This window comes from Saccopteryx leptura, chromosome 2 (genome assembly GCF_036850995.1).
Source record: "Saccopteryx leptura isolate mSacLep1 chromosome 2, mSacLep1_pri_phased_curated, whole genome shotgun sequence".
Taxonomy (NCBI): Eukaryota; Metazoa; Chordata; class Mammalia; order Chiroptera; family Emballonuridae; genus Saccopteryx; species Saccopteryx leptura.
This window is the reverse complement of record NC_089504.1, coordinates 18,706,383-18,722,295: the sequence shown is the minus strand read 5'-3', so window position 1 is coordinate 18,722,295 and position 15,913 is coordinate 18,706,383. Positions and strand designations below refer to the sequence as shown.

At 48.1% G+C, this 15,913-nt stretch overlaps 1 protein-coding gene across 5 annotated transcripts in view; it reads right to left on the bottom strand.

Moving 5' to 3' along the window:
• Positions 1–6,600: 6,600 nt before the first annotated feature.
• Positions 6,601–15,913, bottom strand: part of ASTN2 (astrotactin 2) — a 907,524-nt gene continuing 898,211 nt past the window's right edge. For all 5 annotated transcript variants that reach the window (XM_066367319.1, XM_066367321.1, XM_066367320.1 and 2 more), the window contains one exon: positions 6,601–7,418. In XM_066367319.1, coding sequence (XP_066223416.1) covers positions 7,181–7,418 — 238 coding nt within the window. In that variant the 3' untranslated portion in view covers positions 6,601–7,180. The remainder of the gene's footprint in view (positions 7,419–15,913) is intronic.

Sequence of the window (15,913 nt, the reverse complement as noted above, 5' to 3'; positions counted from 1 at the left end):
GTCTGGATCTGAGTCCTTAACTTTCCACCTGGAGGGCTCGCTGATACCAGAACTAACAACTTCCTCCCCAGCCTCCTCATCTCTCTGCCTTTGTCTCTGTTTCTAACACACACACGCACACACGCATGCGTGCATCACGTTTGTCCATCAGAGCACGCTTGTGGCCCCTCCCCCTCCCCTGCTGCCAACCCCTGTTAAACAGGAAAACAGAGCAGATCGGCTTCGGCTACAACGTGTACAAACACATGCAGCAGAGTTTCCGAAGGGAGACAGACAGCGCCTTTCAGGCTCTGGCAGTTTTATGGGCAGAGGCCAATTAAAAAGCACACCCCTACATACAGCCCATGGGTTCTGCTTGGCTGCGGCCTTCTCTCCAGACCCCGATGGTGGTGATGCGAAGGGCCCATCTTTCCAAGGGATCCCAGGTCGCCAGGTACTTCCCGGGAATCCTCCCTCAGGGTCCTCTCATTCTGGGCATCAAGCTCAGTTTTACTGGATGAGCTGATTCTATTATGAGCTAAGTCCAGTGAAAGCCTCCAAGCACAGAGAGAATCTCGCCCAGTCCCAGCCGTGGTGTGGTTCCTAGTTCTACAGGGGACAATGGCATGGAGTGAGAGAGCTGGTGGCATGAGGCAATGGTGGCCTGATAGTCCCCACTACCCGACCCCGGATGAGCAAGTTAGCAACGGCTTCTGACAGAGATGTCCCCCGCAGAGGCAGCAGCACGTGCCAAGGCTGAGAGAGAGGGGGTGAGAGGGCTTTTTTTCTTTTTGGAGATTTTTTCAGGGCGGCTGCAGGGTGGGGTGTTGAGTAAAAGAATGACGACCACCAGTACTTACTTGTTACATGCTAGGTGCTGCTCTAAGTGACACACGGACCTGTTCAAGTTTCACTCAAACCTTGTGAGGGGTGCTACAATTTCCCCCCACTGGTGGAAGAGAAAGTTAAGACACGAAGAGGTCACTTGTCCAAGGCTGGTGGACCTTCAGCGCCCAGTGGCTTGGGTGACCATGAGTGTGAGATTGGAGTTGTGTCTAGGGCGGTAGGCTGGGCTGGGGATCCAGCTGGGACCTTCACCCTTCTAGAACTTGCCAAAGGGAGCCATTCATTCTGCCTCTGTCGATCTCAAAGGGAGGTGGGGAAGATGAAAGGGAGGGAGGTGAGGAATGTTCCTAGCTCATGAGCCACCATCTGATCTGATTCCTTGTCGGAGGCACAAGCCTCTTCCCCAGTGTGGCCAGGTATATGCAGAACCCCAGACCCGCAGAGGGTAGACGACCTGCTCAAGGTCATCCAGTCATTCTGCTTCAGAGGCAGGGCTAGCCCCAGAGCTCCCACCTCCGGAGGCAACAGAGTACATAGTAGTTGAAACTCAGGGGTCAGATGACACCTGGGTCGAAGGTTTGGTTCTGTCACTTACTAGCTGCCTGAAACCAGGAAGTTTCTTAAACTCCGCAGGGTTCAAGTCCCTCATTTATAAAATGGGAATGATGATTTTGGTGTCAGAGTTGTTTTGAGGAGTATATAAAATATTACATATGTAAATAATCTGGCCTAGGATAAGCAGTCAATCAGTTAAATGAGAATGGTGATGAGGATGAAAACAGTGGTGATAGTGATGATGATGATGATGATGGAGGAGGAGAAGAAGAAGAGGGAGGGAAGGGAGAGGAGATGATGATGATGGTGATGGTGAAGAATCCAGCACTCTCTTCATAAATCTGATAACTAACTCCTCCACAAGGTTCTGCACTGGCTTTACACGCCCCTCACTGTGGCTCACACCCCTGCATTTGGAAGTCATAACCTATTTGTGCCTAGTTACTCATAGGCCCATGCATGATTTCCACATAAAGTTAAATAATACTTTTGGCTCTTATATGTTCTAATTACTGTACCAGCATGATGTAAATCATGCCTCATCCATGCACTGTCCATTGAGCCCATGTGATTTATTATCCGCTTCATGCCCCAACTGGTTCTGCCTAGTCTAACATTCAGACAACAGTGGGAAAGGGAGGTTAGAGTCCTGTTGACTCAACCTCTCTAATACCACTCAGACCCAGCTTCGCCATTGCAGTAGCGCTGGCTCAGGCGTCATCCTCTCCCTCTTAAACAACACTTACCTAGTCTCCTCTCCTATCCTATCTTGTCCTGTCCTGTCCTACCCTGTCCTGTCCTATTCCACCCTATCCTCTCCTACCCAGTCTCCAGGCCGCAGGCTCTGTCCCCTCTCTCCACTCTCCTACCTGCAGCCAGAGGAATCTTGTCAAAATGCGTATCTGCCCATGTCACATTCCTGTGATCAGGTCAACGCTTTCCAGTGGTCAGCGTAGTCTGGTCTGCCAATGTCCCAAACACAGTCTCCGTCTCTCAGCCACACCAGTTGCTCACCATCCCTCCAACACGGCACTCTTTATCACTGATATGCTGGCCTTTTTATTCATAATGCCCTTCCCTTACTGCTCTTCCCATTGAACTCTTGTACATCCTTGGACTGGGAAGGCTTCCCTGATGCTGCCTTCTGATGGCAGAGCTAATCACACCCACCCTTTTTCATAGGGTGATAACTATTGTGATAACTATTTATGGAGAGCTTTTGTTTTCAAGCACCCAGTGACTTTATGTCTACATTAACTTTACATCCATTCTTATAATTCAATCTTTCCAGTAGTCTTTTGAAGTACTGCATTTACCCCCTCTACAGGTGAAGAAAGTGAGGCTACGAAAGGTTAAGTTGATGTCACCTAACCTGAGCCTCCCCTTAGCAAGGCCAGATGAGCTTGCCTGATAAATTCCCCTCAGGGTCCAGCCTTTCCTCACTGTAAATCGCACAGCCAGTATTTAAAGCCAGATTGGAATGACTCCAAAATGTCTGATTTTATCACACCGTATTTAGTTAGTTAAGTTCTGGGAGTCCCTTAAGGGCAGGATCTGGGTCCTGCTCATCTCAGTACCCCAAACCTAGAAATTAGTACTCAAGTATAGGTTGGGAGTTGGAGGGACTTGGCTTTCGATGTCAAATGAAGAAGGGGGCATTGCACGCATTTGCCAGAGGAGGTAGTAAGTGCAGTGCTCACCAGTTTGAAGTAATCTGCCCAGGTTTAGGTCCCAGCATCTCAACACCATCACTTACTAGCTATAGGATTTGGAACAGGTGATTCCACCTGCCCAAACCTCAGTCTCTTTCATTGCAAAGTGGTCATCATAACGGATTGCTTTATACACGGTTACATAAGAGACACATGTAGACGCACTGATACGATGAGGACACCATAACTGGTAGCTGTCAGCGTGTGTCTGTGCAGTCCCCTTTTTAAAACAAAGCCTGCCCAAAGAAGACATTATTTGACCGTACAAAAGATGGGAGTCATCTAGGGGTGGTTTCTTGTGCTGCCCCCCATCAGTGGTAGCGACCACACGGAAAGCCCCACCTTTGCCAGCACATGGGACACGGGCTCCCCTGGCATTTTCATTCATGGCAGCACATGAATCAATGTGGCCGTGCAGAGGCCAAGTTGCTGGACCCTGCAGCCTCATTTGCACTTCAAGAATTTCTCTTTTTCTTCCTCCAAAGAAACATTTTAACAAATATTGATCTAACCTCCTTTCCTGTCATGGCAAGGCAAACACACACACACACACACACACACACACACACACACACACACACACACACACACACACACACACACACACCTGTCTGGTCAGGCTTCTGGAATCTCGCTCTGGAGAGCCTTCTGGTGGCTGGGCAGGGCAATAGGCTTCACCATGCCAGGAAGGGGAGGTTGAAACCAGAGAGGCACATGGACAGAAGTACGAGTTGGGGACAGCCTGGTTGCAGACATTCTCAGGGACGAGCTAACTCTGGCCAGCTGAGCAGCCATCCAGAGGCCACAGCTGTCTGAAACATCCAAAAAAAACCCCATACTTCTCCTTGGGGTTCCTGCTATTGCATTAAGTTCCACCATAAGGGCTATTTCTATCTGAGTTACATTTTTTATACTATTTACAATTTCTGTATCTCACACTATTAGTTATTTATTCCATCTCTTAATCAGACTTCTACAGACCTTTCCCAGACAAAGTTTCCTAGTCATCTCCCCAAGATATATAGCATTATGTATATTGACTCTTTTAAGAGAAAGAAATCAAGCTACTATTTATGGTGTTGGATGCCCGAGAACTACCCTCTCACTCAGGCCTCACAACAGCCCCCATCGGGTGGCACTATCATTGACCCCATTTTGTTGATTACGAAACTGAGGTTCAGATGTCAAATTACTCACCCAGAGTAATAGCTGGTGAACGGTAGCAGTCAGATTCAGACTTAATCGGGGTCAGACCACAGCCCCAGCACATTAGGAAGTTTAATTTTCTGCAACAGTTGAGCTAAATTTGTCTTCACGTTGGGTCAAGGCAATGGAAAGCTACAGCAATAGGAGACTCGGCAATGGCCTGGGACCTAAGGTTTAAGAAAGGGTATATACATGAGGGCTTAGCATGTGGCAATGCTACAGATTAAATGTTTGTGTTCCCCCAAAATTTGTAATTTTGAAACCTAATGCCCAATGTGATGATATTTGGAGGTGGGGTCTTTGGGAGCTGATTAGGTCAGGAGGTTGGGGCCCTCTTGAGTGGGATTAGTGCCCTTACACAAGAAACCACAGAGAGTTCCCTTTCACCATGTGAGGAAACAGGAAGAAGACTGCCACCTATGAACTATGAAGAGGGTTCTCACCAGACACCAAATCTGTTGACGCTTTGATCTTGGGATTTCCAATCTCCAGAACTGTGAGAAACAAAATTGTGTTGTCTGTTAAGTCACCCAGTCTATGGTATTATTCTCTTATATCATAACTAACTAAAACAAAGCAGTTGACAAAGACAGGCAAGTACTCAATGACTGGTAACTATTTTTTTTTTTTTTGTAAGATGTTGGTTCTTCTTTGAACACACTGTTTCCTGGGAGAAGAGTCATCAACACTGTAGGGAGAATTCAATTAGCTGAACTCTATTGATATACTCCCCAAAACATAAATCTAATAATCAGACAACTTTTTGAAAGAGCACCTTTTGAGCTTAGATTATTGGAAGTTGAACAGGTCTCTAGGCATCTGACTCATCTGGAAGAATCTCTTTTCTGATTTTTCCCTCCCATGTGGATGAAAGTTCTGGGGGAAAAATAACCTCAACATGTAGATTTTGGGGAAAGGGACTGTTGATATCATCAACACTCATCAATATGGAGAAATAGCTGTATTTCTAACTGCTTATATTTTATTGATATTCAGCAACTTTTTCTCTCGAATCGCCCCAGTGCCCAGTTCTCTTCTCTTTGGCAGGTGTCAACCTTGCATTATGAAACACCTGACCTACATCCCACTTCCTCTAGTCCGCCAGCTCCTCTGAGTTAATGTCAAGATGTTAGGGGCCCTGGCTGGTTGACTCAGTGGTAGAGTGTCCGCCTGGCATCTGGACCTCCTGGGTTTGATTCCCGGTCAAGTCACACAGGAGAAGCCACCATCTGCTTCTCCATCCCTCCCCCTCGCCCATCTCTCTCTCTATCTCTCTCTTCCCCTCCGGTATTCATGGCTCAGTTGAAGCAAAGTTGGTCCTGGGCACTGAGGATGGCTCCATGGCCTCGCTTCAGGTGTTACAATAGCTCGGTTGCCGAGCAACAAAGCAACAGCCCCAGATGGGCAAAACATTGTCCAGTAGGAGGCTTGGCAAGTGGATCCTAGTTGGGGAGCATGCTGGAGTCTGACTCTCTGCCTCCCCGCTTCTCACTTAAGAAAAAAAAAAAGGATGTTAGGAATCTATAATGCCCCTTTGTAACATTACCATCCCAGGTAACACACTGGAAGCAGTTCAAGCGTCATTTACAAGATTTCAGTGGTGGACTATCTTCCCCATGACCACAAAAGCCAAACTGCCATCACCTCTTGCCTGGAAAACGACAACCATCACCCTCTTTGGGGCTTTCTCTAGTCAACCCCTTCCCTGCAGCTGGAATGGTTGTTTTCATAAAGAGCGAGACAGCTATTCCATTCTTTTGTGAATGTCCTGCGGTGGCTCTCAGCTACTTCAAATACTGTCAAACTGTTTTTCTAAAGGCTTCCCAAGCCCTGCTGTCCTCCCAGCCTTAACTCTGGCTACTTCCTATTTCAATCTCTACTCTCAACGGAAGTGCTTTCAGCCCTCGAATGAGTGATGGCCTTTTGCTCATGGGGTCCCCTCTGACTAGAGCTCATCCCCTTCTTCTCACTCTGTCCAGCTGATTCCTCCCCATCCTTCGAGCACAGGTATCACTTTTTCAGAAAAAAAAGCATTTCAGGACCCCTCCAGTTTGTCTAATGACCCAACAGTGAGTTCACAGAACCTCTGGTCCTCCCCTATCCCAGCCTGACATCACCAGATTGCTGCTCTATCCGTTGGATGGTAAGTCCCCTGAGAGCAGGGAGCTTCTCTGTCTTTAATTCCATGACCCATGGCTGGCATGCAATTGATCATCAATACATTTTTGTTGAGGGAATAAACAGTGGTCCCCCATTGGTAAGAAACACTCCCCGAACAGAAAGAGAGACCATAGGAATTTTTAATGCATGGAAAGTCCTGTGGGGACTCTGGGTAGACCCACAGGCAGCAGGAAGAGGCAGGGGTCCTGCAAACTCAGTACCATCCAGGAGAAAAAAAAAAAACCCAGTCCTAAAGACCCAAGCTTCCTCACTGCAGGGATCCTTGGGTCCTCCTTCCTGAGGCTGAAGGTCCAAACGTCTCTCCGCAGGTCTCCTCCAAGGTCCGCGGCTGGAAGGACACCGGGGGTGGCGGCAGGAAGGAGAAAGAGGAAAGGCCGCTCGGTCTCCACCTAAAAGCTCCCACCTCAGAACTGACCACCATCCATAAAAAGTGTGAAGAGGAGGGACTTCAATTGAGTCAAATAATATCTTAGAAAAAATAAAAGATAGACAAAAATGGATAATTCCAGCGGTTACACAGTTCTATGTCGGCTATCCACGAGAGAGAGAGAGAGTTTGATTTGGCCGTGCTGGCAAGCCTCCTTCGCCAAGGCCATCCTCAGCCGGCCCCCAGCCCCACCCGGGCCCCAGGATCCACGTGAGAGCTGCTGCCCCTCCCACGGAGAGTCTCTGTGCTCATGGAGGGTGGCTGGCGCCCTCCCTCACCGGCCCTTGGACTCCCCGTACGTGTTCCGGGCCATGGACACCATCTTCTCCTCGCATGTGATTTTGGTGTCCTTGAGGATGCTGTACCACACCATGCCCGCGGGCCGGACCTCCTCGCTCCGGCAGAAAAGGTAGGGCACGGTGTCCACGCGGCTCTGGATGTAGGCGCTGCGCAGGAGGCTGGAGCAGTGGCCGCTCACCCTCTCGAGCCGACGCAGGATCAGGTGGGCCTTCCTGAAAGGGAGGGGGAGACGGTGAGGACGGAAGACGCCCAGGTCACAGGTCAAGCCTTTGAAGGGTGAATAAAGATCAATAGACTAATGAGGACCTGTTGCCCCAGCAATTTCCCATCCCTTCCTGACTTGAGTGTGGCATTTCAAACAACGTATTCAACAATCACCTTATATCTCTCTTCTCCAACTGTGCAACAGCTAAAGAATGAAAAAAGAGGGATAACCTTTGACCTAGCTAAGATACAAGAGTCCTCAGAGGCATAAGGTCACCACCAGCTTTGGGACTCTCACCCAGTAGGAAATATTATCACAATGATAAACAACAGTAACTAAAATTTATTGCCACCACGTGCTAGAATTTGCATACTATACATACATTTCAAAAATTGTATTTAATCTTTACAATGGCCCTGAATGTCTTGTTCTTTGCGTTCACACTTAATAAGTGTAAAGCCCAAAGGTCAGGGAAATGACATGACCTGACCCGGGTCAAACACTGAGTTGACTGTTGGGCATTTGAATCTGGGCCTTGAGAACCCACAGTCCCCCTCTAACTGCCAGCCTTCACACCTCTCTAATGCCCTTACACTCTTTTCTCACAGTCAGGAAATTGAGAAATTTATGTCAAAGCTTAGTACATTCGTCCCCACATCAGAACTTCGCTGTAGCTCATTTTTCTCATCTCTAAAACAGTGATGGTGCCTTTAACCTTCCTAAATTGTTTGGGAGATTAACCATGAAGAACGCCCAAGGCCTGGCACACAGCGAGCACCCAGTAAATGACAGCTGCTGTTACAATGAACTGTTACAATGATGTCGTGGGATCAAGGTCACACTGAATGGCAATCGAAGCAAGAATCACTCTGTACTGTGGTAATCATCATTAATAATGTATCTAGAGCCCTTTATTCAAACCCGGAGCAAGGATCCCTGAGGACATAGGATGGCTGTAGAGAAAATTAAAGCTAGGAAGGATCTCTATGATTCCCTAGCCTGGGATTTCCCAAAGGCAGGGGGGATACAGCATTTGGGCCAGATAATTCTTTGGTGTGGGGGCTGTCTTGTGGGAAGTCTAGCAGCCCCTCCCAGGTCCTCTGCCCACCAGAGGCCAGGAGCACTCCCAGTGGAGAACCAATGACCCAATCTGACCTACGCTCATTAAAGATGTGGAAGCGGGTTTTGAGAAGGGAAGGGATGTCCTTTTCCCCGGTCATATCACAAATCAGCATCACTGCCATTGTGCCTGTCTCCTATGGGGTCCACTTTTCTTTACTTCCTATCACACTTTAGATGCCCAGGAACCTGAGAGGCGAAATAACAGGCCCTCTCCTGCTGCCCTGTCCATGCCCCTGTGAGACCCTGGAAGGTGGGACATTTTATGACAACAGACCCCACAAATGGGAGACTGTGTTGGGCAGCTGCGGGGTGGCTGGGAAAGGGCCGGGCTTATGTGTGTACATTTTGTAGGCACAATTTATGAGGTGCCTTTCAAAAAGTCCTCTTTGTATAGTTCACCACTTGGGTGGAACATTTCCCGAGGTGCCAAGAATTCATAGCTTCATAATCACACTCGAGTGGCCATGCAACCCGCGGCCCTCGGTCCCCTCCGGCGGGCGCCTCACCCAGAGCCGCTCCAGGAGTTTATTTCCCACCCCTCCTCACCGCCGTTCTTGCTCTGTTCCTTTAAGAGCTCCCCGTCCTTGGGAAACTCACTTCACGTCTCGAAGCCTGTTTCTCCACTTGAAAAATGGAGCTGTTGTGAAGTCAGGGGGGACCAAGTCATTGGTTGCTCTTTTATTGAGCACTTAATGTATGGCTGAGCTCCCTGCCTAGTGGGCAAGACAGACAAATTAAAAGTTACGATGCAGGTGGCAAGAGCAGGGGCGTGAGGAGGCAATGGGACCCACGGGAAAACAGAGGAAGGTTACCTGGCAGGTAGGATGGGGGATATCCAAGAAGACACCTTCGTAGGAGGGGGACTTGGGTTGAGCTTTATAAATGAGGAGGGGCCAGGTCATAAGAAGGCAAAGACATAGCAGGAGGCACAGGTAAAGACACGGAGATAAGGGACTAAATAGAAGTTCTGAGAACTTATGGCTGGAATCCAGTGTGCTCCTGGGGACCCAGTGGGAGACTGGAGAAGTGGCAGGGCCAGGCCACTGAAGCTTAGAGACTGGGTGTATCAAGGAACGGTGCGTCACACAGGCTCCGGAGCCTGACTGCTCGGGTTCAAGCCCCAGCTCAACCACTTACTACTTCTGTGATACTGGCGCAGTTATTTAACCAGTTTCGCCTCCATTTCCTAGCCCCTACAACGGGAATAATAAGTGCATCCACCACTCTTTTTTTTTTCTAATTTTTATTTATTTATTCATTTTACAGAGGAGAGGGAGAGAGAGAGAGAGAGAGAGAGGGAGGGAGAGAGGAGAGAGAGAGAGAGAGAGAAGAGGGGGAGGAACTGGAAGCATCAACTCCCATATGTGCCTTGACCAGGCAAGCCCAGGGTTTTTGAACCGGCGACCTCAGCATTTCCAGGTCGACGCTTTATCCACTGAGCCACCACAGGTCAGGCACATCCACCACTCTTAAGAAAAGTACTAATCAATCTATAATAAGCCCTCACTCAATGTTATCTATAATTATTGTCTCGGTGTAAAAGTAGGAACGTTATCAAAGGGTTTCAAGCAGCAAAGTCGTGGGTTCAGAGCCACCCTGCTGAAAACCATTTCTGGCTGCTCGAGGAGACAGACTCACGTGTGGGGGACGGCAAACTGGGTGGCGAGGAACTAGGGACGGGAAGCGGCAGGTGTCATTGTTCTTAAGGGCGCGGGTTTGCTTTTCCTCCCTGCTTGTAATAGCGTCTTACTCTTTCTGTAAGGGAGTAACACGTGCCCTCTTCACAGCGTTGGGATGGGGACTGAGTATGTTGATACTTGTAAAGCTTTTAGGAAAGTGTTCGGCGCACAGTAAGCCCCTCATCTGTGTTAGAAATCATCACCACCACCATCACCACCTCTGCTACCGCCGCGATGATCCTTTGTGTGCTGGTTTAAGCCTTGAGCATCTTTGTACTCAGTGGCAGGAGAGAGACAGACAAAAATAGTAACAGCCTCTAACTTAGGGGCTGATAGTTGGGTGGCAGAACATGCTAGGTCTCTGGGGATATTGATAGTGGACACCTCATCAATAGTTGTGGGGCTCAGAGAAGTCTTCCTAGAGAATATAACATGTAAGCTAGGTCTTCAATGATTAAACACTTTTATTATTATTTTGAGGTAGATGGAGAGACCGAGGGGACAGCCTCTCCAAAGTTAGACTAGAGGCAGCATAAAAGCACCAATCGTTTGATACGGTCAGTGCAAAGAATGGGTAAAAGACCAGTCATTCCGACAGAGCTCAGACCGTCCGGACTCTTCTAAGCCAAGGTGAAGTGTACTATTTGTAGGGCAATGGGGACTCACTGTGTGAGCCAGACAGGTAGAAAAATAAGCCACAAACACAAAATTAAGTTGGAACGGGCAATTCCTCCAACAGATCCCGATGCCCTGTCTTTGTAGGCTCAGCCATTCCGTCCAGGAGAACTCTGGAGCACAGCTGGACTGAGCCTCCTCTTGAATGGGGGGTGGGGATGACTGAGGGTTGGCGTGAGAAAATAACCAGCCTCCAGGAATGGCTTGAGTTAGTTATGAAGTGTAAGCTAGAAGCCAGGGTCCCGAGAGCACAGAGCTGAGATGAAATACTTGGAATTTCATCTGAAGCCCCCAATTCATATCTTAGTTCTATAGCTTAGCTGTGTGGGTCCTGAGCAAGCTCTTCAGTGCCACGAACCCTTAGTCACCACATCAGTGACAGGAGAATCACAGTGTTTGGGGGAGGGTACGATCACCTGGCTAATCTGCTTAGCTCTCTCTACCTGTTAGTCCAGATTCAGAGTAGCATCTTCTAACAGAAAGCACAGAGGTATCAGAGCATATAGGTGCTGAGTGCACTGGAGGAAGCCACTTCTCTACTACGAGCCTCAGTTTCCCCGCAGAGAGGCTTCTCCTGGAGGGGTGTAGTTAGGCTGCAGTAAGACGGCTTCCAGGTATCCAGAACAGGAATCCGTACACAGTGGGTCCCACGCCAGTGTGATGTTGCGGAACTGGCCCCTGCTCTTTCTTCGTCATACCCAATGCCCTGGCACGCTGGTTTGCATTTAGACCATGAAGAAAGAAGAATTCAAAGGGTGAAGCCATGGAGAGAAAGGGTGGAGGTGCTCAAAGGCTGGACAGGAGGAGAGGGCATGAGAGACCAAAGGCGAGAATGCTGGGTAATAAACTGCAGGCAATGACCCATAAATCAAAGGTCAGGCATGCTCCACACTGTCCCTGGAGGGAGAGACCGTAGGTCAGGGTGACCACTTCCGTCAAATACCGGACATGAAATCTTCCGTGCTGCAGACAGGACAGCTGCCCACCGGGATAAGGGAGTCAGAGGTGAGGGCGGACACCGCATGTTAATTTACGGCTGTATCATCAGGCAAGATCGAGACAGGGCGGCTTGTGAAAGTCAGGGGCCGGGATCAGATGCCACTTCTCCGGGAACTGCAGAACCTTTGACCAACTATTCTATTCCCAGCACTATTACCCAATCAGCTGTTGACCCAGTTATTGGACAGAGACCTAAGTTTTAAGGGGGTCTCGGGATGAAGGGGGACGGAGGAGGCACTCAGGAAACATTCCAGTTGACCTCCCTGAGTTGAGCTGAAATGTCTTGTGTGTAGCTGACCTCAAGCTGAACGCGAGTTGAAGGCTCAGCATGACTGCAAAGACTTGGAACACAAGCTCAGAGGAGTGGAGAGGGCAGATTAAGGGAGGAAAGGATGCCATTCGTGCTGCCTTGGTCAGGGCACATCTGAAGAACCCCGGTCACTTCCGGTAAGAGGGACACGTGCCGATGGCAGCCAGCTCATGATGCCGAAGACTGTCTCAAAAGCAAGTCTCCTGAGAAAATGGCAAAGTGGGGGAGGAATGTGTCCCCCAAAAGAGGGGATTTAGGCAGATGGTTTTAGTCACAGAAGACAAGTAAGTGGTAGGGAAAACTAAAGTCAGGGATCGTTGTGGCTATAATTGATCGAGCACCAACCATGGGCCAGATCCTATGCAACATCATCTTTAATGTAATTCTCTCCACAATCCTAAAGTGTGTACTTTATTCCCAGTCTTCGGATAGCAAGAGTGAGCCTCGGGCTGGTCATATGATTTGACAGGATTAACAAGGTGGGAGAGTAGGGTCACAAGCGGGGCTGGGGTCCTAACTACACCATTCCTAGTCTAGAGAGATCAATTCCACAAAACAAACCTCTTCAAGTGCCTACTCTCTTGTCCCTACCCTACTGTTTCAGGCAAATATAACTGAGGGGACTGAGAGGCCCAAGACGGGTCAAGAATGTTTGGACTAGAGCAAATTCTGGTCCCTGGCCACCTCTGAGGTCAGTTTTTCAAGTCTTTAATAGGAACCGTGTGGCCAGGACAGCTGGGTATCAGCAGGTCTTCTCTGAGCTGCGGTTTGAAGTAATCTGTAGTTGTCATGGAACTCAGGCTCTGAGGCCACTGGCCTGATAGATTTATTAGGCAGAGGTACCAAGTAATTTTGTTATTAAATTTTATGGGGGTATGTGACCACGGATCCTGGGGGTTGGTGATTCTAGACCCAGAGAATCCTACCTGAGCTCAACCCATGACATCAGCCTTCAAGAGGCTTCTGGGAAATGCTCTCGTCACCCTGCCATCCTGTGTCCCCAAGAAACAGGACACACTGGGCTGGAGGTAGAACGATGCTCGGGGTGCTTATTCTCTGGTCTCTACGACCTTCAGGGATTCCTGGTTCTTTGGCTTCCCAGCTGGAAGGAACTTTGGAGTCTAGCACTTGTGTATAATAAATGAGGCCCAGAGTGGGATGGAATTTGCCCAAAGTCACACAGCAAGTGGGTAGCAAAGGATTTGCACCCAAGGCTCCTGGCTCTAGAGCCGCCTTGCTCTCTCTCTGGTAGATGCCCTTTGGGGTTCTTCTGCAAGACTCTTGAGAGGATGGCACGTTTGCCCACATTGCTCCCCTGTTTAAAATCCAGTGGTTACGAGAAGAAACAAATGCCACAAAGGGGCCAAAAAGAGCCAGCATGACAGGACCTCTGCTGGACTCCCCAGCCTTGTTTTTTCTTTCCCCTCTCACCTTGAACTCCCGCCCCAATAGGATGTGCACTTCCTGACTGCAGTGCGTTCTCTCGCCCAGCCCTCCCTTGTCTTCGCACAGGCTGTTCCGCCTGGTGAGAACACTCTCCCCCTTGGACCTGGAGGACTCCTGTTCACCCTTTAATCCTGTGCAGACCCGCCACTTGTTTTCTTCTCCAGATATTCTTCTCTGAGCCCCACGTCGGGATGAGCGGCGCCAGCTCTCTGCCTCCAGCACCTTGTCACTCAAACTGTGCCTTTGGACCAGACGCACTGGCATCACCTAAGAACTTGCTAGGAATGCAGAATCGCTGGCCTATCCCAGACCACTGAGTTGATGACAGTTTGCATAAGGCCCCCAGGTGATTCTCAGTTACACTCAAGTTTGAGGAGCACTGCTGTAAAGCATGCTCCTCACCCTTTTTCCTCCCATCTTCTGCCACGTTTCACTGCGACTGCCTGCCGACCAGCCTTTCTCTCACCGGACGCTCAGCCTGGGAGAGGCAGACGCTGTCTTCTCTGCTCCTGTGTGTCAGCCCACGGCGCAGCCTCAGGCACATAGTAAGCATGTGAAATGACTCAATGAATCAACAAACGAACGGAATGAGGTCTCTACAAGTCACTTACTATTTGCAAGGAAAATGCATTTTGTAGAAGGCTGCTTTTGAGCTACAAAGACCTCGAGTTCACAGAATTCAGTTGTTTGCAACTGTGATTTCTAGACCTTGGACAGCTCAGAGAAACCTACAGGACCCTTGGCATTGGTCGGGTGCGGAAGAAGAGGCCCTTCCCAGGTGGGGCTCCAAACCCCCCACTCTAGCTTCTGCCAGAACAGCTCTGCAGACATCTGGTCCACACATCCACTCATCCCATTACCCAATTATTCAACAAGTAATGATGTAGCACCTACTTACAAGGGCGAGGAGGACATAAAGGATCACTGGCTACACAGACTGACAGTGCGGTGGGGAAGAGAGATCATATGTCCGTAAAGATGTGTGCATTATAGGATACCAAAGCAAACAGGTAACAAAGAAGAAAATGAAACATGAGGGTGTCGTAGAGTCAATGAGTAGAAGTATTAAGGTCAGTCTAAGAAGACGGCATTCTAGCTAAGACCTGGGGTTCTATGTAAGATTTAATTAGAAAATAAATTTTCCATGGATTAAAAAAAAAGTACATTTCCCTGTGTATAAGATGCACCATTTTTTGAAAAAAAAAATGGGGTCTGTAAATTGGGTGCATCTTATACAGTGGTTTTGGCATTTCAAATGTTATAGATGGAACTGAGGACAAGGCAATATATAAGGTCTACTGGAAAGTTCTGTCCATTTCTATCACAACAAGTTTCGACACGTAAGTACATGTTTAATTGGCGCATGTGTGCCTCTCTATTTTTATCACTTAATGTATACATACTGATGTAGTAAATTAACTAAAACAAAGTTAATTCACATTAGTCTTATGTGTGAAGCGATAGTGTACCCATGGCTACTGATAAAGTTCATTTATGCTACTGTAATTTTTACGAATTTCAACAAGGAAGAAATGCTACAAAAGCATGTCTGTCGCATCCACCATATTCCCCGGACTTAGCACCCTCCGACTATCACTTGTTTTTGTCCTTACAAAATTTTTTGAAGGGCAAAAAATTCAAAAATGAAGAAGATATCAAACAAGTACTGGTTCCATTTTTTGCATCAAAAGATAAAACATTTTTCAAAAATGGGATATACAAATTGCCCTCACACTGGCAAGAAAGCATTAATAATAATGGCAATTATGTTATTTAATAAAGTTTATTGACGGTAAGAAAAATTTGTATTTTGTTTTATTCCAAAAACAGACAGAACTTTCCGGTAGGTCTCATATGAAGACAGTGATTCGTCATCAGACACAGATGAGGACAAGCTAATGGATGGGAGTTTTGACAGTGATAAGGAGTTGTATGAATTTTATGATGAATAAAATTTGAATTCAATAATTTTATGTAATACATTTTTTTTTTCAAATTTCGGGCCCCAAAATTAAGGTGCGTCTTATACATGGGGCGTCTTATACATGGTAAGTACTACCATACTCACTCATCCTGATCACTTTACAGATGAGACTGAGGGCCAGTGAGGGCCCAGTGCAAGACTGCACAATGGTTTCATTAGCAGTGCCAGGATGGGGTAGGCTACCTCTGCCTTCACTCCTGCTAACACACCTGTGTGCAATGTTGGGGGGACGTAGAGGCCCTCCCAACACTCACAAGACCAAAGGCAGAGGAAGCTGTGTGAAGTGG